Source organism: Ursus arctos, unplaced genomic scaffold (genome assembly GCF_023065955.2).
Source record: "Ursus arctos isolate Adak ecotype North America unplaced genomic scaffold, UrsArc2.0 scaffold_13, whole genome shotgun sequence".
Lineage (NCBI taxonomy): Eukaryota > Metazoa > Chordata > Mammalia > Carnivora > Ursidae > Ursus > Ursus arctos.
The window spans coordinates 33,056,352-33,080,952 of NW_026622797.1; the positions used below are offsets into that span (position 1 = coordinate 33,056,352).

At 38.2% G+C, this 24,601-nt stretch overlaps 1 protein-coding gene across 2 annotated transcripts in view; it reads right to left on the reverse strand.

The window, feature by feature from the left end:
* LAMA2 (laminin subunit alpha 2) overlaps positions 1-24,601 on the reverse strand; it is a 603,226-nt gene that overhangs the window by 41,721 nt on the left and 536,904 nt on the right. The window contains exons 48-55 of one of the 2 annotated variants that reach the window (XM_057311057.1): positions 22,995-23,154; positions 19,736-19,860; positions 14,577-14,739; positions 13,745-13,889; positions 8,064-8,202; positions 5,982-5,993; positions 3,085-3,205; positions 239-415 (exon numbers count right to left, since the gene is read on the reverse strand). In XM_057311057.1, coding sequence (XP_057167040.1) covers positions 239-415; positions 3,085-3,205; positions 5,982-5,993; positions 8,064-8,202; positions 13,745-13,889; positions 14,577-14,739; positions 19,736-19,860; positions 22,995-23,154 — 1,042 coding nt within the window. The remainder of the gene's footprint in view (positions 1-238; positions 416-3,084; positions 3,206-5,981; positions 5,994-8,063; positions 8,203-13,744; positions 13,890-14,576; positions 14,740-19,735; positions 19,861-22,994; positions 23,155-24,601) is intronic. The other variant, XM_057311058.1, reaches the window with a different exon arrangement.

A 24,601-nucleotide genomic window follows, 5' to 3' on the forward strand; every position in this document is an offset into this window, starting at 1 on the left:
ATGCTAAGCCTGTATGAAATACAGGTGCAAATACAAGTTGGTCACCTAGAGCTGACCAACAAGGAAAATCCTCGTGGAGATAACTGTCCTAAAAAAAGATGAGAGTGGAAATAAATGATGCAAAACTAAAAATACAAAGGTAATTTAGAAAACCTAAATGTCTCACCAGTCTCCTTATAAAAGAACTGCTTTATATAAGAGCTGGGGAAAATGCACTGTCAACCAGGTATGCGGGTACCTGTCCAGTTTGCCTTCGTTTCCTCCGAGGTTGTGCTGGCGTCCCTCCACTTCCCAAGAGAATGATCCCAGACTCGTTCTTGGTGCTGAAGGACAGGTTGATTTCTGTCCCTACGTCAATTGGCACAGGGGGAAGCTCTACGAAACCAGGCTTGGGGAAGCTGACTGTGTAAACGTTCTGTGGGTAAAAAGGAAAGAGAGAAGAAAGCATCAGAAATGAAAATTTAAATTAATTTCTCTGTCTCACTCAGCCTCCTCCAGGCACTCAGTGTCACCATGAAATACATTGTTTTAGAAAGCATAAAACTCACAGTTACGTGGAGATCTTGGGAGCAACTTAATAAATACTATTTCCAACTGTGATCGAACTTTCTGAGCAGTTTGCGTTAAAATAAAAATTCTGGCCTCTGCTTTTTTCTTTTTTTCTTTTTTTTAAGATTTATTTTAGAGACAGAGCGAGCGAGTATAGGGAGGGGCAGAGGGAGAGGGAGGGAATCCTCAAGCAGACTCCCCACTGAGCACAGAGCCCAATGTGGGGCTCGATGCAGGGCTTGATGCGGGCCTTGATCCCAGGACCTTGAGATCATGACTGAGCTGAAACCAAGAGCCAGGCGCTCAACACACTGAGCTACCCAGTTGCCCCTGGCCTCTGGTTTTATTTGAGCACTTGTGTTTGTTTGTTTAAAGATTTTATTTATTTGACAGAGAGAGACAGCCAGCGAGAGAGGGAACACAAGCAGGGGGAGTAGAAGAGGAAGAAGCAGGCTCCCAGTGGAAGAGCCTGATGTGGGGCTCGATCCCAGGACTCTGGGATCACACCCTGAGCTGAAGGCAGACGCTTAATGACTAAGCCACTCAGGCGCCCCTATTTGAACACTTTTGATTTAAAATACACACTATTATCACTGACAGATAACATTTTCTTTTGGTCTAAATCTATCTTGCTAAATCTCCCTGGAAAACACTCTCATAATCCCTTGAATACCCTCTACCAACTGACTGTTTATGGAGAGAAAGCAAAAATCACCCCATCTCAAAGCTGTGTAGAAACATACAGCTTTTATCATTCATTCATTCATTCATTCATTCATCTGTTCATCATGCATGCATTCATTCATTTTTCATAACCTTGCCCTCTTCCTCTCCTCTTCTCTCTGTATTTAAACTGAATCCTGTTAGGCACGTTCTTTTGTAATTTCTTGTAAATTCTTTTTTTCACTGTGAGAGATACCTCTCTTAGAAAACACAGATCTCCTCATCACTTTTAATGGCAGGACATTCCATTGCCTGAATGTGCTAGGATTTAGTTAAGCAAGCCCAAGTAGTTGGTCATATTGAGTGCTTAAAATGCTCATTTTAAAAGCCCTGGATTTTGCTGGAGTAAAAGCAAGGCATCCTCTAACAAGGATATTTTCCCCCCACAGTCTTTCAGGCCCAGTTAAGTGACATAAGTGTTATAAAATGTATCATCTATTTTCTTTTCCAATTTTCAAATCATAGGCTTTTGGATAGTTCAGATAAAACTGTGCAGATTTTTCAATATTTATCCACATCATTTCTGCTTCATATTTCGGTTGTAAAATAATTCCTGGTGACCGAAAAGTGCCTTTACAGAAATATCATTTTCACACATACAATCTATTCATTTTCTGGACAGTTTTCCATCCTCATGTATGTATCTTTTGGATGTGGATGAGAGTTAGGCTTTGGAAGATTAAAACTTTCAGTAAAACTTTCTTAAAGAAGCCAGTGTGGATCCTTAGAGTTTCAATTCTGTATTTCCCTACTCCTTATTCCCAAGCTTCTCATGGTGGATATCTGTGACCAATTCCAAATGGGAGCCTCTAACTATGAAGACCCTGAATGTTCTGGTCCAGTCTTTAAACTTCAGGTCTCAGGGATGGAATCACTTTTTTTTTTCTCCTGAGTCTCCCTTCATTTCCCTGAATTCTATAGCCATGCCTTAAAATATTTCCAGTCGAAGACAACAGCTAAAATAAATAGTTGTGTCATATCAGGGTAATTGAAATTTTGTAAGCATGATACATTTCACATTTCTAAAAAAACAGATTCATTACTTTTAGGATCCCCATAAACTTCTTACTAATATTTCCTGATGACTATTGACTCTTGCTTATGGACATTTTAAGAGAGCAGAGCTGGACCTGTGTTTCTCTCTCCTATGAGTCAGCCCCCAGTGAAGAGTCAGAGCAGAGGAGTTAAATGGAACTAAGGACGTGCTTTGGCAACAAAGAAAAGGTACTGAAGATACGTGATAGCAGGGGACTTCGCGGTCCTGTCAGAGATGGTCTTCGTAAACGGTTCCTAATCTGTGCCATTTTCAAAGAAAAGGAGGTTTGACTTCCAAACTATAGATAAGATGCTGTGCACTAATGTTTACGGTGTAAATGGTTACTTGTTACTTGTGTAAATTCCTAGCACCTTCTGGAAAAAAATTTAAAGTTGCTAACAAAGCTATATGTAAGACATAAAGATAAAACAAATCAAAAATAGATGACAAAAACGAGGAAAAGGGAAAAGTAGTATTGGAAATGAAGGGAGAACCAGAGAAGAGATTAATATTAAAAATACATGTTATGAAGAATTACACATGTGCGAAATTGCTTCATAATTTTGGGTCTTCATCATACCATTGCCCTCATTTATGTGATTATGGTAATTTATAGAAGAGCTTCAATCTTGGTTTGTTATTTAAGCATAGCTAAGACTAGGGTCAGTAGGAATTTAAAATATACTAACAAGGGACTGCTCCCTGTTGGAACACCCAAACCCAGTAAATGAAATCAGAGACGAAAGTATTTAGGAAGCCGTTAAAAACGAACTAACCTCTAGTGAACATCCTTTGGTAACACCAACATAATCAGGACTACTGAGTATGTTATATGGGGTTCTTGAAATTTCAATATCCTTGAGGCAGCCAGAATATTTCTTCAAATTTACTTCTGGCCTGTTGAAAAGTGACATGGAAAACAAAAGCAACAGCATGAGGGAAATGGCAGTACAGTGTTTGTGCCTACGGGACACAAGCCATATGAAGCAAACGGACACGCCGGCAGGCACATGTTTCTCAAACCGTGCACACGCACACACACGGACCCAGCAAACTGTGTTTCCGTGATCTACTCGTTGGATTAAGCGGATATTCCCCCGATCCTGCAGAATTTATGTAGTCCTTCTTGCTCTCTTTTAAAATCATCTAACCACAGAATTTAAATTCAAGGTACAGAAATTAACGGATTTCTGAAGTGCTTCATACGCATAATGAATTTTTTTTTTTTTGGACCAGAGCATAGACAATTGTGTAGAGATCATAATAAAACTACATACCAAAAAAGTTAAGAAAAAAAACTTGCTCAAAATTTAGGGGAAAAAAATGTCTGGACTCATTTATTTTGAGAAGAAAACATTTTTGTCATTGACATTTTTGGGAGGAACATGGGGCAGCTGAAGATTAAGCTTTAAAGCTTTTAACTAAAACAAAGCCTAAGAAACATTCTTTTGGATGACATAGTCTAAAAAAATACTTAAACACTGGATTTATAGATTGACCCCAAAGTCCTTATTTTATATTGGAGAAGTAACAAAATAAAGCAACCAAAGGCATAAAACATACATTTTTTCCAATAAGGTTGAAAATGGCTTCTATACCCAAATGACATTTGAGTGTTTACTTTTTATTAATTACTTCTTAAAAAAAGACAAACATGCTTGCACATAGCAAGTGCTCAATAAACAGAAGCTCATATAATGTCGGTGATGATATTTCTTTATTTAGTCAAGAGAAGCACTGCCCAATAGAACTTTCTGTGGCGATGGAAATATTCTGTTCTGTATTGTCCAAATTGGTAGTTACTAGTCACATGTGGCCATTGGTCCTTGAAATAAAGCTTACGCCAATGAGAAACTGAACACTGTTGTTTAATTTTTATTTAGTTGAAAGTGAAGTCGTCACTGTGGCTTATGGCTACCATATTGAACAATGCAGGTCTATTGGGTTAAAAAACAAGACTTTTTTTTTTGGTGTTAATAAGCATCTGTAAAACCTGTCCAACTAACACCAAAATATTATTAGGATAATGATTAATTCTCTCCTCATGGTCCCATGGTACCAGGATTCCCTTTTTCGCCTCAATATAAAACACACGGCATGAGGAAAAACAGGTGGGAAAGGAACTCAGACCCTGGCGTGTGTAGCAGGTGATTTATGTCATGCCAGGTATCTGTTCTATTTCTTTTTTTCTCTCTCTCCTGGAACCGCTTCATTTTCTTTGATCATTTCCCTTTATCCCCAAGGTCCTCTCCTTCTGTTTAGTCAGTTGGTTATTATGAAGAACATACCCGACTGGAGGCTAAGGACCTTGCTTATAGCCTTATTTATAAAGTGAAAGGAATGGGTGAATGTCATTCCAAGTGTTCATTTTCCTTTAGAGGATGAGTGATTTATCACCATTTTTTCAGAGGTCTTATCAATAAAGTAAATCAGTCCTAGAAGTTATATACTTCACCGCTTCATGGACATACAACGAACTATTTCAAAACATGATGATTTAGCAGGCTTGATGCTAAGAAAAACACGGGGGATAAGCAATCACATATGGTGATCAGACTTTTAATGGTGACCACAGGCCTCTGCTTCCTCTGCTTGCCTCAAAGGCAGCATTACAAAGCTACACAGTGTCACTCCAGAGCTTTGTATATTTCCACTGAAAGCCAGCCTTTGCCTTTGAGCCATCTCAGCAAACAGCATGACTGAGCTCATCGCTATATTGTGTTAAATCATCCTGGGTTATTTTTTTGTATATACTTTCATTTCTGTTTATTCTACTTTCTGGTATTAGAAGGCTGGCCTTTGCTTTAAAAATTTCTTGGGTAAGTTCAGCCGTATTATCTCCTTTCCAGAAAGATGGCATGTTAGGCTCTGAAATACCAAAGCATCAGGCTCTAGCCAGAGTGTGTCAGCCCTGCATATCTCTGGGGTTTGCTCAGCCACTTACAGAGTCCTGCCGCTCATAGCTTTCATGCTAATGCCTTTCCCCCAAACAGGAATTAAAATGCTCCTGGGAAGCTAGGGGAGCTGTCCACAAACTTCTTCACCATTAAGGCACACACTTGTTTTAAGTAAAGTTACTTACTGAGGTTCTTTTTATCTGGCTTCATAACTAATTTTAAATAAACACAACGATAATAAGCAGCTTTGCAAAGAGGTGCAAGGGCCCTGTAAACGTTTGCATATTGCAGGCTTGCAAAAAGCAGCAAGGCAGCAGTGCGCATTTGGGAGCACAGGCTGATTGTTCAGCAGACAGCATGGTGCTACAGAGATGCGGGTCCAAGGTTTAACCCATCAGCCCGCTTTGCTCTGTTCAGCGGAACTACGCTGTGCCCTTAAACCTGACCAGCTGCCCTTTGCATGTGTGCTGCTGCGTATGTGCACCAGGGGGCGCTGTGCGCGGGCAGTTGAGAAAAGCGAGCAAATCCGTCCTCGTGGCTTTGGCTGTGGCTGGTGAAACAAGGGAAATTGCAGCCCAGTTCATGGTGGGTGACCAGCAGCACCTTTGTAAGTAAAGGACAGCATGGAAACTCTCAGAATGCATTGCTTGCTCATGAAATGTGCTAGGAATAAAGCTGCATAGGTGTTGCTTTTCTTCGTCTCCACTGCTTTATCTAAGAAGCCACATTTACCCAACCCATGCACTTGAAGAAGGCATGCATAATTTAAATTTTACCTTGCTTTCATACTAGGTCAAAGGGAAGAGAAAAAAACAAATAAACACAATTTACTCATAATTGCATTTTCATTTAGTAAAACAAAAAACTTTACTCGTAAGTCTTTTTAAAAAATATCTCACAAGGATCTTAAAAGGAAGGGAATATAACAAAACCAACAGAGTAGAAAACAGACATATGCCCTTGACCCACAGTGAAATGAGAATCCAAAGATGACCATTTTCCACACTATTCTCTTGAGAAATTTTTTATTTTGAAGTAGAAATTTAAAATACTAATTTTAATCTATTTTATGAATGGGAAAATGCACAAATGTTGCTATGCTATAGTATTCACGAGTAGTTGATAAATATTGCCTACTCAAGGAGCTTGAACTTAATATATGTAAAAATAATTTGTTTACCTCATCTTTTGAACTTTATCATATTAAGATCCTGTGTGTTTGGGACAAAATAACAGCAAACTATGAACGCATAGCTCCTTGCTCAGTCACATGTGTCTAAAGATTGTATTGGAATAATGTGCCATGCCACAGAAATGTTATAAAGTGCTGTACTGTGCAAGTAAAAACATCTTGGTGATACAGACTCATTAGATACGTAGTCAGAAAACTAATACATAAACCCATCTCAGCGTAGTCAACATATACACCTTTGTAGATAATTCCTAAAAATCACTTTATGGCAATTAAAACCAAGTCATCACTAGAATATATACAGCAATGCCTCAATACCCTTATTTTGGTGATAATTAATTTGCTTATAGGGAATTTACTTAATAAACCTGTAAAATAAATCTTAGACGTTAGCAACTGTTGGATCCCTAGTATTTCTATGGTGTGTGACACAAGAGTAGATGCTCAACAAACACTTGTTGACTGAATAAATAGATTTTTGAGTAATCGCTACATCATTATTCAAATGCACTTGATCTGCAATGATTTTTCTGAATAGACACTTTAAGTCTACATTCCTAACACAAGTACGGTATAGTGTGGATGAATGCAGAACCAGTTTATCTGCCCCATGAAGCTTATTAATGTAAACCCTTGAAAGACTGGTAATTAGTTGCCTGCTCTATGAGTTTAGGTACAAGAGTAAAATTCAGTCTGTATGCTGGCTATCATAAAATGAGGTTGAAATTCCTCTGCTCATTTGGAAAAGATGAGAACTGACTACCATACTTTTCAATTTTTCTGAGATTCCCTCCAATCGTGGTGTGTATTTTTAGAGTAGAAACACCGAGATAGGACTTTTATAACCACTAAAAACCAACTAACTAAACAAAACAAAAATTTAAAACATGGTAGTCTGTATTGGCAGCAAACTCTTATGGTTTAACCAAATCAGTTCATTCCGTTCTAATTAAATTCAATTCACATTTATTGAGCATCAAGTGCTTTATAACTTTTATTTCTTATGAGATGTTTTACAACAAGCAGTAAATGAATTAAATACCATATGAAATATTTCCTGAGATTTTTTAGTTACTTGCATTTATTTTTTGAACTAAACTATGAGTTAATTATATCTCCCCATTCTGCTATCTATAAAACATATGTGAAATTAAGAAAAAAATGTTGGCATGGGAGCGAGAATACCTAATATAGCTTTAGCATTAGGCATATGGGAAAGCTCCAACATACCATTAGCATGCTAATGCTTAGCAATAAAATAGGTTATCCTCGCAGTATCCTGGAACACTGACTGATTTTTAGAACACTAAGCAGTGTCATTGTGCCATTATCTCCAGCGACTGTGCAAGGAGGACGGCAATTACAAGATGCACATTCAACTCTAGTTTCCACCTTTAATTACTTTTATAATTCTTTTCATCAGGTGAATATGAGGGAAATAGCGATTTCCATCCATCTCTTCAACAAAGAGATCCAATTAATCCTTGGGTTTCTAAATCCTGGTGTTGTTCTAACATGTAACATGATTTTTTTTTTTTTTAATTAAGCCTTTCTGCAACCAAAGGTTATGTGACATTCCTGTTGTAATTAAACTTCAGAACTCTAGTGAGCAGAGTGGCCATTTAATTAAAACTTAATCCTTAGCTCTAAATATACACTAAATTACCTCAAGTTTCTCAGTGTTGGCAGACCACCAAAATATATTTTGTCATCTGCTTTCAAGTCAAGACCGAAGTTGTTTCCAGAAGATGAAGTTGCTATGCTCTCCTCCTGGTTAGTATCTATATCTACAATTGATATGTTGGCTGTAAAGGAAAGGAAAGGCTTACGTGAGCAAGACCAACCACATCTGTATGATCACTGTTACTTCAAGACAAATTTACTTTCATTCTCAAATTAACATTGACGTTCGCAAGCATCTGTACTACATACATCTATTTAATAACTGCAGAAACAATGACACTGATAAAATAAATTATTAAACTTTCCACAGAAAGGGCATGAAAATAACAGCCAGACAAAGGAAAGGAGAGGCATTTTGCCATTTAAACTGTTTTGTTCAGAAAGCAGAAGGGAACCCCTTATCTCACTGATCTTCTCCCCTTCATTTTTAAGTCAGGCTAGGCTCTTTCTGAATTATGTGCTTTCTCACCATAATATTTGTTGAGGCCCAGACTTTAACTGCTTTATATATTTTGGACCCTTGATGCATACTGAGGCATCAATTCATTAGCATGACAGATTCGGCCTCTAAATCTTTGCCTGATACTAGATCTGAATTAGCAAGGGTCTGAAAATGGCTATTTGAACCAGTGGATTATAAGGGTATTTCTAAATGTTTATTCTTTGGAACACTAGTTTCCTGGGCGTTCCTGGTTCAAATAAATATGACAAACATTGGGTTAAGCAAAATTAAATGTATATTTTAATTTTATGACTGCCCAGATCTTTCGACATACCAACATTCAATGTAATGCTCCAACGGGGGGATATAGAGCAAGAAGTATTTCCCAAATTTATTTGACCATGGAGCATTATTATTTTCCCTTAATGCATCATCTTTTAGAATAGTGTTCTTTGAAAAGCAAAGAAAAATATCAAAACTCTCAAATTCCACCGTAATCTGTAGAAAGTACCTTCAGTAAAACCAAACATAATTATCTTATTAATTAATGACCAAAATAAAATACCAAACCAATGAATATCTCAAATCCTCAAAGTAGAACTTTGTAAAAACAAGCAACAAAAAACACCTGTTAAATAATTGTCCTATTAAAAAATACTTAGCAAGTCAAGATTTAAAAATTTGGTTACTTTCATACATATATTATTGTTATATGCACATATCTTTTTGACCGGACTGGTAGCTAAAATTAAAAAAAAATTATAAAACCGTTTTCAAGAATTTTTCATACACATTCTTTTTTATCCAGATCAGCAAAGAAGTTTTCATATGGAGCTGTTGACTGGAACATGAAAATAGCCTCTTCCTACAGATTTGGTGCATATTTTAATGGTGTCTGTGAAAATGAGATTCTGCCTCTCTATCACAGGCAAGCCAGTGACTGGAGGTAGTTTTCCCCCTTATCCCTGAGTGAATATCTGCATTTTTAGAAACCATTCTAAGAAAAACTGATTAAAGAGCAGAAATACATTGAATTGAAACTCACTGGCCCACGCGTTAACTCCAACAGAGAGACACAGGATGGCATATTTTTACTGAGTTAAAGGAAGGACTTTACTCATGGAGTGATAGCAATTGTTTATTTTATTTTATATATATAATATATATTTTATATTTTATATTTTATTTTTATATTTTTTATTATAAATATTTATATATATTTATATATAAATAAATATATTTATTTATATATTATATAATATTTATATTATATTTATATATTATATATATTTATAATTTATATATATAATATTTATATTATATTATAATAAAAGCAAATTGCTTTTATTTCCTGCCCTATTTCTTTCCCTTACAGAATAGCTATTCACATAAAATTTCAGAGTTGATGAGTTCAGACATCATTTATGGGTAGGCAGGGAAATAAGGGTTTTATTAAATATTAGACAAAGAGTAGGGGCTTAGCAAGTATTTTATAATCAATGCTGAGTTGTTGTCAATGAATTGTTACTTTGGTAATTCCTTTCTTCTCTCTCCCAGCTCAATGAAAATCTGATGATCGTCCTTCATCTTGTGCCCATTTGAGGGATATGGTGCAGTCCTAGTGGTGGTCATGGTTCTACTAAGGGACCCTCAGGGAAGGTGCTGAATGCCACCTGATGGAGTGTATCTGAATTTCAAGGGACAGTGCTTCTATAAACTGGCTGTAACAATTCACATAAAACAACTTATCTGGTCACTAAGAAGGAGGAACGGTCACATGGCTGGAGGTTTATCTGAATTCCTATCCCACTGCTCTGTGGAATCTAATACCGCTCAAATCTGCAGAGACCCCCCCACATCCAAACCCAGTGGGGTCTTTGGGTCCTTATCTCCATCCCCGTCTTTGCAGTATTTGATATTGTTCACATTTCCTCCCTTCTAGGAAATTTCTTCTTTGGGCTTCCATAATGCCAGCCTCTTCAGCTTCTTGCACCTTTCTGATCTCATTCTCAATTACCTTCTCTGTGACTTGTTTCTTTGAATACTTCTGAAGTGTTATGTTCCCTAATGTGTCTTCATTTGGCCACTTCTTGGGTTTTAGCTATCTAGGTAACCTCTGGTTTGTATCTACTTACTATATGTTGACAATTCGGAAATATATACGTCTGGATCTGACTTTTGTCTAGAAATCCACATTGAACAGGATAGACAGCATCATCTGTATATCTTCTCAGTACTTCAAACTAAACATAGTCCAAATCAAAATGAGTTCTACTCCTGAATCCATATTATTTATTTGGTGGCACTGTGACTCCCACCCAGACTTCTACATTAGAGACTGTCCCCCACCATTTCCCATCTAATCAGGCAACAGCCCCACTAATTTTATCTCCTAAATAACGCTGATATCTGCCCTGTTTTTTAAAAGTTTTACCAAACTCTAACTGACACAGTATAAGTTGCCTATGTTTAAAGTATACAATTTAACAAGTTTTTAGGTATATTATTCATCCATGAAACCATAACCACAGTCAAAAACCTAAACATATCCATGACCCCAAAAGTCTCCTTATACCTCTCTGTCATCCTTCCTTCCTGTACCTTCCCACATAACCTCATTCTCCATAGCCTCTATCTGCTTTCTGTGACTATCAGTTCATTTGCATTTTCTTTATACTTGACATAATATATTCTTTTATGTCTGCGCTCTTCGGCTAAGAATATTTATTTTGCTATTCATTCATTTTGTGTGCATACTAATAGCTCATTTTTATTGCTAAGTAGTATTCCATTCTGAGGATATACAACACTCTGTGTATCTATTGACCTGTTAATTGATGCTTTAGCTATTTTTTGTGTGTGTTCTGAGTGTCACCGGTAAAGGTGCTGTGGACATTCTGGTACAAGTCTTTGTATGGACATATGCTTCATGTGTCTTGGGTGAATGCTTAGGAGTGGAATGGCTGGCTCATGCAGCAGGTATATATTTAACCTATTAAGAAACTGCTAACCTATTTTCCAATGTGGCTGTACATTCTCCATCCTCATCAGCAGTGTACAAGAACTCCAGTTGCTCTACACCCTTGCCAGCCCTGGGTATGTTCAGTCTTTTTAACTACTGGCACTCTAATAACTGTATGGTGGTATCACATTGTGGATTTATCTTTTACTTCCCTAGTGTCAAAACCCACGGTAACTCTTATTTCAAGCCATCATTCATCTCCTGCCTGGATTATCCTTGAACCTAACTGGTCACTCTGCCTTTGGTTTGATCTTCTGAAAACTTATTTTCCTCATTTCTCCTTTTTCTGACTATTTCTTTATAGCCTCATTTGTGGGGTCTACCTTTCCCATACCCCTTCAACACTGCTGTTTGCTGCAGGGCTTTGGATCATCTCACTCTAGAAATGGCTGCTTGGTTATTCTCATCCCTATTCAGCTACAATTATTAACGGCATGATAATGATTCTAAGCAGTCCATCTCTCCTACAGCTCTGCTAAACCTCAGGTACACACAACTGACTGCCTGCCAATTACACAGCTTCCCGAGGCTGTTCAAGATATTAAGAGTGCCTTTAATAAAATAACGTCCAAAATAGAACGCAGCCTCTTTCCTAGAATACCTATTCTTTTTTAATATTCAATACCACAAGATTTCACTAAAATATTTTTGTTATTTAAGGGGGAAAAAAGGAATTATTCTTGACATCCCTTTTTAAAACACTTATCCTCCACATTGAATATATCACAAAGCTTCTTGATTGTAAAATGCTTAATATCTTTCAATTCTACTCCTTCCTCTCCATTCTCATGGCTTCCCTCTCCTCACTCTTCATTTGGTTTACTGTAGACTGCAGTAGCCCCTGAAATTGTCATAAATCTACCCTCCAAAGTTTTAACTACTCTGCTGAGCCTTTCCCATGAAATGCACCTGTGTCTTCCTTACACGGGAACAATGTAGAAGGCAGTACTCCAACTTATATAAGTGCTAACCAGTTTTTGTTCAAATGGAAGAGTTTCTGCAGGCCGCCATGTTCCAAGGAAGAGCAATTGGAAAATGATGGACGATGATGGATGTGTTCTCTGAGGCCTCCCAGCTTTCACACAACTCTCATCTCTCTGAAATGTTCAAAGGTGCTGTCCATCCAGTGAAGTCCTCAACTCCTGCTTGTGCCTCAGGGTTCTTCCTCAGGGAGCTGACCTCTCTGTGCAACTTCGACATCTCTCTCCTGAGATTCCTAGCCTACTGTACCTATCTTGATGCAGCCATTCGCTTTCTATTATCTCACCATTGATTTATTTACTTGCCTATCTCCCCCAGTAGACTGCACATTTCTTGAAGGCAAGGACTTGTCACAGACCTCACTCAGGTCTGGTGTAGTACCTCGTGGGTGCTTGCCGGGTATTTGTTTACATGCAGGAAGTGAAGGACGGTGCAAAGTTAAACTGAAATTCTCAAGAGATATCACACTGGCATGGTCAAAACTAATAGGTTAAATTTTATAAACAGAAGTATCAAATTTCATTTGCAGATATTGGTAATGCTATATACAGAATTAGGGGGATTATACTGAAATAACAGTAGCAGCACACTAAGACCTAAGATTTGGATTTCTGCCTTGGTTGTGAGAGCTTACATATAGCTGTCTTTGACCACATGTAAGTTCGAGCTTACGTGTCCCTTCCCTGACACCAGAACAAAATACCTGCTTATATCAGCAAATGAAATAATGTTTGTGAGCATATTTTTAAAGAGTCAAAAAAACCTTACATTTTATTATTATTAAATTCCTTACTTGCACACATACAAATGTTTGGCATTTTTGAACAGCAAAGACCTGGTCACTGTGTTCTATCACCCCTACAAATTCCACGAGTGGGCCACTCTAAAGACAACATCTTGGTAGAACAAGATGGAAAGAAAAGCACACAACCTTTTCAAACCTAGTACAGGATATAATTTTACAAGTTGTAAGACAGCTTTTGCTTCCAAATTAAGCTCTCAGTTTCCAAAGAAAATGACAGAGAACCATTTGGCTCTTCAGTCAGTCATGTGTAACCCAAGCCACCTATAATCTAAGCCAAAGAAATGACTGTATCCATTTTTCACAGAATTTGTGAGTACCTGAAATTACAGACAGGGTCCTCCTCGTGATTAGGTACACGGGAGTGCTGGATAGCATGATTAAGGCTCACAGAGCACTATTACTACAGAAACTCACCTTGTTTCTGAATTCTTGACAGGGTGAAGGATTTCCATTTCCCATCATTATGGTTTTGATTGCTGACAACGGAAGCCATTCCTGAACCCAGATCATAGCTGACTTTTACATGCCCATCAGTGAGCTCTACACTCATGAAATCTTTCTATTAAATAGAGTAAAAAAAAAATCAGTGATTTGATACACAGAGAAATACAAGTATTTACTTTTTTTGGGCGGGGTTTATAATAGGGCCTTATGGCTAAGTTACTGAATGTGCTGATCCGTAAGTGACATCCATTTTTGAAACGGAATTGGTGTTACTACCTTGTGAATGTTTGTGGGTGTGACATTATGGCGCAAATGGTAACAACCAAATTACTAGGCCATATCCTTTAATGACAGGAGTACAAAGGAGGCTCCTTTGAAAACATATTAAGCCAACTAAAAGGTATGTTCCCTGGAAGAATTTACTAAGAAATATTAACCTGGAAAAAACAATAAGGACATTCAGAACTACCTTTCAACTTAGGTCTTTAGAAGAAGACTAAGGGAGTAGTTTTGCTGCTGCCTGATTCCATACTGGAGGAATCTTTACTGGGTGCTTCTCTTAAAGGATTATATGGGGAGCTCTATAAAATAAGTAATAATTAAATTGTATCTGTAATTGAATTTATCAATGAAAATATGTAAGTACTATCTGCATCACCTACTCCTGGCTATCACACAGCCATCCTGGAATCCTTTAAATAATAATTGATAATTTAACAATAACTGATAAGTGTACTAGAATCCTACAGAAAAGAGGCGAACAAAATTTTAATCATGGAAGATCAGCTATGCACATCTTTACCAGGTCTCGTGTGGCAAGGTACATCAGGAGAGCACTTGAAGAAAATGTCCTGAACTTGAACATGACAGTTGAGATGTTGGGGTACCAGCGAATGGGGCGGCTGACCAATGCATACCCTTCTCCATCAAACTGAATAGTTCCTTCACTATCTTCTACCTGAGGACTGAAGAGAGACATTTCACATGAATCAATGTCTGCTTTGTCCATCAGTATTCAATATATCAAACTGTCTTCTGAGATTAGAGTGTGAGCTGTTACAGGACAGGAACCATCCCGAATAGATCTTCTATTCTTCCATCTCTCTCCATTTCCACTGCCACATTCTAGACCAAGTAGCAATCACCTCTTACCTGGACTTTTTGGTGTTCAATAACTAAGTCATTGATGTTTTAAATGCTTTATGTTCTACTGAAATACTTTGTGGATAGTTACATTGATATTTAAGTGTGTCTTAGTGGTATGAACAGGTGGGGTTTTAGGTGAACTGAGAATGTGTTATTACATTTCTCATATACATAACATAATGAGAGGGGACTGGGTACAACGAGTGAAGGTGGTCAAAAGATACAAACTTAGAGTTATAAGAAAAAAAAAACATAATGGAATAAAAGTCCCTACTCTCTGAATACTTTCTGTCCAATAGATTTTTCTCGGTCAAATTAGATTAAGAAAATAAAGGATGCCTCTATCTATTTCAAGGGCTATCTGTGTTCTTCAATAGATTACAAGCTCTATGAGTCCAACTAGAGATTATGGGCCAGGCTCTATGTCAGGTACAAACTGAGCACCTAGCATGGCACATGGCTCATAGTAGACTATGATATATGTAGAATGAAGGAGATTTTAGTATAACAGATTCCCCACGGAGACTATATGTTCAATCAATGTTGGTTGAATAATTAAGAAATACCTAAGATAAATCTTGTAAATATAACATTTAAGAACATTTCTTCTTCAAATGCAGTTATCTATTATCTATCAATCTACCTAATGATATTGTTACAGAGTAGGTCTCAAATTGTGGAGACTTTTTAAAATTTTAAATATCTGCATGTTAGCATATATTTGAATCTCTGAAATTGGAGTGTTGTATTAACTTGAGGGTAGAGCGGAGATATGGAGAAATATTATAGTAATGTCACTGTAAAATAACAAGAACCTAGAATATTATTTGCATGAAATCTTGACTAAATGAGAAAAATGACAGTGTACAAACATTAACAGGCTCATGAAGGAAAAACTGTTCCACATTTTAGGCAGGTGGCTTTCTCTCTGTTCCTGGATCAGAGAGAAATAAAACTGAAGACAAAAAGAAGGGAAGAGTCTTATTCTGTGTCCTTCATGGTCAGATCTTTGTAATTTTAAGTTATATCTAATTTGGAAAAAGATCAGATGATGCCAATTTTTTTTCCTAATGTAAACTTAAAAGATGCTTTTCAATATTCCTGCAAAATTCTAATGGAAAGTTTGAGAAACTAAATCAGACTATTAACTGTATAATTGATAGTGAATAAATTGGCTATGATTTGGCCTTTCTTCATCATTACAACAAATCCATTAGTTTCTGGATCACTGCATTAGAGAGAAGAGAATGTGTAAAGTCTACTAAGGAGAAGTCCCTGGAAGTTCTCAAATACTAGAGTTTGCATTATATGCTGTCACGCCATCACTGACAACCCTGGAAAGGGTTTTGGGAGGCACTGTTGACAGTTTTCTGGATGCTTTGACCCAATGCACTGTTACTTATAACTTAAACAAACAAACACACACAAAATCTCACTACACAGAGTAAATATTAGAATAAAAAAATAACTTTTGTGTGTGTGTGTGTAAGAACTCTGGGATATTTATAACCTGATGTCTTTATGTCCTTAATCTATTCATTCCTTCAACATGAATGAGAGAAATGGCCGAGTAGATGGCAAGAACCCTGGAGTCCGATGTGGGCAATCTCACTGAGGCCCTGCTGCAAGTCGCGTAACCCTTCGGGTGGCACCTTGAGATAAAAGGGTTAGATCAGTGAATGATTTCTATGGCCTATTCCTACTCCAGCCCTTTAGAAGATTCTCCTATTCAAGCAAAAGGCAAATCTGTAGGGAAGGGTCTTGTGCTGAGAACAGCTAAACACACAGACGTAGATCAGCCTACAAACCCAGGTAAGTCTGATTTTAAACTGATGTCTTTGAGCTAGGGGGAAAAATGAATCGTTCCAGGTATAGTCTATAATATTTTAATATCTAACATTCTACTACAGTGTTCTTGTGCATGTCTGAATACATTTACCAGGAAAAATATTTTAATTAACATTTTCTAAGTTTCTTAGCTTGCCTTTTGTTTCTCTTTTGAACCTTGATGTATGGTCAAGTAATTAAGGATTAATTATGTTATTTGGAACAGCCATATTCTTCCACATGTAACTTGTTAATGATAAAAGTAGACGCATATGGGGTTTTATTTAGCACATTACCTTTCATCGGTGTTTCAGTGTTGAGCTAAATACATTAAACTTGTAGGTTTTTTTTCTATTTTAATTTTAATGTGATTTTTAGAAGCTTAATAATATACACTTCTTTTCTTATAGTCTTGGCAGATAACTCTTTTTAAAGCATAACAACAATTACATCCTTTTTCCTGATTACTGAATAAACGCAAATTTCTACAATGGACATTCTAAGATCGGCAACATGTTCTCAGTCTATGTCTTACAGCCTTGTCTCTTACAATGCCCACATACAGTCATTTCTGTTCTAAAGCCGGAACAATGGGACTTTATGTTAAAAATGGAATATGTGTTCTCTTGAACACAACCTAACAAACACCAAGAGTTCTGTAAAAATTATTCCTACACATACATACCAAGGCTTATGGGAAACTAGCGTTGGTGCAGGTCACTCAAAACTTACCCAACTTTATAATCAGAGTACTCACAGAAACAATCACAATCTTGATCAAAATATTACCATAATTCAAAAAGGTATGCTATAAAATTTAGAGAATTTTTTCAGTAAATATAGAACTTTACCTTCAAAGGAATAGGTGAAGGTAACCTGATGGCAAGGAGCTTAAGGAAGGGTTGACAGCATTGAGTGACAGACGTGGTAAAAATGCACAATGATTGGGGGAGAACTAGCAATGAACTTCCAAGACAGAGTGCTGGGGCCAAACCAAGGGGGAGTTCATGAGTGAAGAGGCACGACCTGCAGGCTTGAGCTTGATACACTCCGCTATGCGGGTAGACCTCACATTCAGCTGCCTTTCCTTAGTGGTGCAGAAACTTTACGCACTGGGAAGAACTGTGTAGGAACGTACATGACTTCTGCACCTACTGACATCATTCTCCCCTTTGCCAATCCTGCCGGAGCGAATTCACGCTTGTGAAGCAGAACGGATTTTACTTGTCCCTTCCTAAAAACACTCTGGCTGTCCAGCCGTCCTACCTTTGCTCTCACTGGCCCCTGGGACTAGAATGCTCTTCACCTTCTATCTGCCAGCTCCTCCTTTGGAGTCTTACTCCATGGCAAGGCCCACCTCAAATGCCACCTCCTCCATGAAGCAAATCTAACCCTATGTGAATAATCATAGTATACTCTGAGTGTCTTTTTTAAAGGGATTTTTTATTATCCCTTGCATTTTGACTATTTTAGGGTGTGTCTTTTCTCTTCTTCCTGGAAGTTCCTTGATGGCTAGCCCTGGACTGAATTCATCTCCGTATCAGGAAGCTCTAAGTGTGAATCTCTGACACTTGAAAAACACCCTACAAATGTGTGTGTATGTGTGTGTTTGTGTGTGTGTGTGTGTATACTATTATAATCACATTAATTCATATAATACTTTAGATACTAAGGGACAAGATCTTTGCAGGATTTATAATTAGCATGTATAGTCCTAACACATTATATGCACTGCTGAATGGACATTAAATCCTTTGATGTTTTGTTGATGATAGGCTTTTGAAAATCCTTTTTATAGATATACCAAAGAAATGTTCAGGGAAAAGCTGGCATTAATTTGTGAGTAGAGGAATACTCACGTGAACCTCATTGTCCTTGTTGTATTGAAAACATTTTACAGAAAACATTCCATATTAGATTTTGTGGAAGATTATTCATGAAACCACTCTAAACTATGAATGGCTTTTAAACTGTCCTCAATGCTGCATTGACAAGTCCATGATGACAGAAATAAATAAAGAGTTGGAAGTTAAACCGGAAGTAAGGTGCACTCTGCCACACTGATGGGGAATTTGGAGCCCTGGCAACGTCCATGGGCTCTTTAAATTGGAAATAAAAAATATGACCCACATAGCACCTAATGATTTGGAGTTAAACTATGTGTGTATATTAAGCTTCCAAGTTTTTAATTTAAATTTTATAGTTTTAATAGGCTCCGTTGATTAGTCGGGCTCAAGTTTCTTATGCTGAGAAATCCTGCCCTTCTAGCTAATTGTTTTATAGCCTCTCTTCAGATTTATATGAGAATATTTATTCTCTATGCCTTGTCTTCTTGTTAAATATTTTCAGATTCCTACACTCTAACCTCTATGTAGTAATTGATGATGCGTGTTATGGCACTTTCTCCCGGCCTATCTTGGCCCCTTCTTAGCCATCTCCACTAAAGCAGAATCTTCAAGCCCAGTGGGTTTCCACTTGAAACACTTCCAGGACCCTATGTGTCATTTGGAAAATCCTGTCGGAGAGAACACTTGCACTAGGCTTCTGTATGTTGTTACCAACATTTGTGGAGTGAGCCCAGGCTCTGTGAAACCTGAAGCTGGTGAGGGAAAACTCTCTTTAAGAAAAAAAGAAATTATGATGACAGCAGAGCTACAGACATGAAAAACCTCCTGGTTCTGGACATGGAGGGAAGCTGGAGTGGAAAGAGATAGTGGTCTCAGCTAATTGAGGAGAAAATACCTTTCCTTGCAGATTTTACAAAAACATTTAAAGTCCTACCAGGACACTGCCCAGTGGCTTGGAAAGTACCTGTACAAACGGGTGAAAGACTGTGAGCTTTTATCAGCTTCACGGTAAATCACCCCTGGACGTAATCCCGTCCGACCTGCTCCGTGTCAACCACACGGTAATAGAATATTGCACAACAAAACTAAAGTTTTCATGATGCACAGGCCAGACCTTAGGGGAGTCCTCCTTTCAACTCACCTGACAGTACAGCCTTTGCAGTCACCTTCTTTTTCTCGGAAATTCCACAGCCCTATAGGTTTGCTGTCAAAGTATGTTTCTCCCATACAGCCTGTGAATGTAATCACGCGTACAGCATCGGCCTTCTGCAGAGAGAAACACAGCATTTGTTAGAACTTAGAATTTCACAAGGAGTCTTAGAGTACCCACAAGAGTTATTAGCAGGGAAATCTGGAGTAGTTATTGTCCACTCTTTCTGATAGTCTTGGCTTGCCCATATTCATCTTTTAACCATATTATATCCTCACACATCCTGGTTATTTATGCTACACTAGTCTATCACCATTCGTCAATACACACTTCCTGCCTTCTGACTTGAGGTGAGCTGCTTATCCACTTTGAGATTCTACTTCCTGGTCTCTAGGTTGGGATTATTAGAATGAAACTATTCTGGTAATCTAGTTCTGGTACCGCCTTCAGTGCCTGGCACAGAAGAGGTCTCTAATTAATGTTAGTGTTTGTATACCACTGAGGAGACACCGTTCCAAAGATCTTGAGAAGGGGCACATACTGACTACACAGAGGGGAAAAAAGCTCACATACAGATTGCTTAATGATCATTCTGTCCCCAGTTTTTCATTTCCCCCTATACCCAAGCAGGTTTCCAATGCAGGAGAATGAAGGGAAGCAGTGACTATGCATGAGAAGGGACCATACTGTGGTTGTCTGCTGGTATACACAGCACAGGGCCTATTAGGGCTCAATAGATACTTGTTGAATGACAACCCTGGTGTCATTTTCACAGGGAAAGGTCTTAAGCTTGATATATAACACAATCATGAGGAGGGGAATGACCTGGTCCACTCGAGAGAAACTTGCTGTAATTTAAACACGTATTTCTTTCGGCACTGACACATTACAGATAAATTCTATATTCTGGTACCTCTACCTTTGAAAATGCTTTGCCAAAGGCTACCCCACAATTATCTGAGTAATCGAGGGTTAAGAAAAATGAATTGACTGGGGCGCCTGGGTGGCACAGCGGTTAAGCGTCTGCCTTCAGCTCAGGGCGTGATCCCGGCGTTCTGGGATCGAGCCCCACATCGGGCTCCTCCGCTGTGAGCCTGTTTCTTCCTCTCCCACTCCCCCTGCTTGTGTTCCCTCTCTCGCTGGCTGTCTCTATCTCTGTCGAATAAATAAATAAAAAATCTTAAAAAAAAAAAAAAAAAAGAAAAATGAATTGACATGTTGGGTTCTAGAACAAATGTAGGAAGATGATCTCCGAATAGCTGAACGTTTGTACTTACAATTTTAGGTTAGACTTAACATGTACGTCTTTCTATCGCTGTGTTCGAGGGGTGCACTGCCATGCAGGAAGAGCGCGTGTCATAGCCGCCGACGTTTACAAGTCAGAACGGCCCTTGGAATTCTCTCTTATCAGCCGGAGTCTCTCTTAATTTTCCGGAGGTTGATTATCCTACTTGTGGATTCTACTGGCTTTTTGTTTTTCCCCCCTGCATCCTAAAAACTAGACTTGGGATATTTTCCTGCTCCTTTGAATTTTCATCAGCACGTTGATTTAGTTACTTGTTTTCAGCTTTTGGTTCATATTCTGATGTAGCAGGAGGCTTGAAACTCTGAACCAAAATGATTTAAGATTTTCTGTACATTCCAGGTGTCTCTGTTCTTTTACCCTGAGAATGGCATAAGAGCGTTTTTTTATGCCTGGTGACATCTGAATAATAATTATTAAGATGTGACTTAATGTGTGACTACCCCGTCTTACGCATTTGTTGTAAATTTTATGCACATAATCTTTCACTACTCAGCGTGGCAGTGAAATGCGTTGACTCAGAGTGGAGGCTTTTGTGCTTCTTGACTTGTGTTCAAATCCCAGCTCTGCCACTAACTGCTGTGTTACCTTGGTCAAGTCATTTAACTGCTCTCCGACTCAGATTCCTTAGCTATAAAATGAGGAGGATATTATGTACTTTTTGGGGTTGTAAGCTAATTCATGTGAGTTACTTAAAATATTACTTAGCATAGCATAGGGTTATAATATGTTATAAAAGTTTATTATTGTATCCTTCACTATGCAAGCAAGGTAGATATATTTTTTTAAAGATTTTATTTATTTCTAAATAATAATTTATGACCTGAGCTGAAACCAAGAGGCAGGTGCTCCACTGAGGCACCCCAGGAACCACCAAGCAAGGTAGATATTTTATCTCCCTTTTCTCGTTGAGAAAACGGAAGCCCAAGGGGTTAAGTGACTTGCCTAAGGTCATGTTTTAGTAAGTGAGAGAACAGAGACTCCAACTTGGATTTGATTTCAAAATTCATGGTTTTTATACTACTCGGTGCTACCCCTATATTTATCTTTCTAGGGAGGAGAGAAAGTTGGCAATATGACTATATATTACTCTGTACCATGTATATTTATATGCAGTTCTAAGAAATGAGGATGGGTTTAGTGTGTAGTTGTAGAATCAATTCTAATACTTTAGAGTCCCATCTCCCACACAAAGCAAATAAAACAACCTCACTCTATATGAAGGTTGAATTCTCATAAATTTGGGGTCACCCTGGCTTTTCACATTTTCTGACTAATCTCATCCCAGGATGATTGTGACAAGCCCAGGATTATCCATCCTATTTGGTTGTGCTCTCGCATTTCACCTACAGGTCGTTTTCCAACACCTAATTTCATTTAATCAACATGAGCTTCTTTAAAATGCAGGCACTTAGCAATTTGAAATGCACAAGGACCTGTCATGAAGCAATTATGAATATTAAGTGCACCGCTCTAGAAGAATGAGGAGAAGAGCAACTTGAAAACTTGAAAAATCAGACCATGATTTGAAAGCTTTTGGCTCCTGTGATATTTCCCAAGGTATTCATAAATCTTTTAATTAGATGTGAGTTAGAACTTTATCGCACTTCCTATCAATAAATCATAAACTGATTCCGAAAATGGGGTATATTTAAAAAACACTTTGCTCTTGAGGCAACTCAAACGAGACTATAAAAAAATCGGTGCCACAGGTAAGGGCAAAACAACTGTTTAAGTAAATACACACAGGCTTAAAAACATTGTGTTTCCAGATTGGATACTCAAAGAAGAAAAGAATTCTTACTCAAAAGACATGATGGTTTCATAAACAAACTAAGGAAAAAGTCGTCGAGCTTTGGCAGAGTTGTATCGTGCCTTCCCCCAGAGCAATCCTGTCAGGAGTTATAGACAGAGATGAAATAAAGAGTGTGGGGAAGAACACACTACCTTCAGTTTCCCAGTCAAGCCACCAACGAATAGCATCGCGTTAGCATCCACATCGAGGATAGTATACCCCGGGGGAGACGCCGCGTGGTAGGTACTGGGCACAATGCTGGCTTTGGGTCCATCCAGGGCTCTCACAGAAATGGTCCCATTCCTCCCAGTTCTTGACAGGTGCGTGAAGTGAAGCAGAAGAAAACGCAGAATATAAAATATGTATCACATTGACAATAACTTCAGTTTTTAAAGGTATGAAATGTAGGGATTCGTTTTGGAATATTTGAGAGATAACTGGGTGCTTGGCTTCAAACGATGCAGATTCATGAAGCTGCAAATCACGACTGAGAGTCTGATCTTTGCTGGCTGTGTACTGGCAGCTTTGGCCAGGACCGGTGAGCCACACACCCTGATTCTGCACATGAGCGTCGAGGTGACGCGACATGGCAGCCATTAGCCGAAGAAACTGCCACTGCTTAAACCGGAAGCCTTTCCCCCCACTGCCTCACAAAACAATTTACTGTTTACTGGCACATGCTATTTAAGCGAGTTGATACTACTTCGGTTAGCATTTTGTCTAATTTAATTCAGCAACTGAACCCCAAATGAGCCACCCTTCTGCATTACAAGCTGCATCGTTCTCTTAAAATCCCTGGTTATATCTTGGCTCCAAACTTGCTGAAGTCGTCTTCCGGGAATTGTGCATCTTTATTGTCTGGCCTCGCATCTAATGTATACAGCATAGTATCCAGTCTTCAGAGTTGTGTATACAAAGCGTAGAGAAGAACCGCACTTTTAAATTCAATTAATAGAATTTTGGAAGCTATTATTATTTCATTTCATTTTCTTAAGTGATTGATGTCTATGAATTGTTAAATAGGAAAAACCGGTCTCTCTTCTGAGACAAGCAGTCATAACAAAACTTGAGTGTCTCTGTCTCTCCCCGCTGTCTCATTTAAGGTAATCGTTTTATCTCTGATGATGCAGTGTTAACTGAAGCACATGGAAACAAGAGAATGAATTTATCCAACAAGGTTCTTCCTCATCTTACCAGAATCTATCTCTTCTGATTGAAGAGTCGACCTTTGTGAATATAAATGTTCTTACGGTCAGGAAAGTACTTAATCCCTGCCCTACTCTCAGGCACGGAAGTGTGTTGTCTGCTGCTTTCTCTCTCTCTACATACACAAAAACACACATGTTCACTCACATTCCTTTCCTGATGATCTTCAAAAGGAACTAAAAATATTGCTTCTCATTAAGTTTTAAGCCTTTATTATGAAAAAATGTAAGCGTATACAAACACAGAGTGAAAACTCTCTGTACCCATCATCTATATTCAACAACTGCTTTACCCATTTGTTGGGGTAAAGACTCAGGCCCTTAACTCTACCTCTCAACTGTTAGGTGCTTTGGGTTTCTTAGGTGTTGAGAACTAGGTAAAGAAGAGAAGGAAATGAGGGGAAAGGATTGAGGGCAGGAGTGGGTTCTCTATGTTATCTATTCACTACTAGAAGTTAATGCAATTAAGCTTCAAACAGGATGAATCGATATCCTGTTACTTACCATTTTAAGGAGCGTGGACGCGACACGATATATATTCATGCTAGCATTTG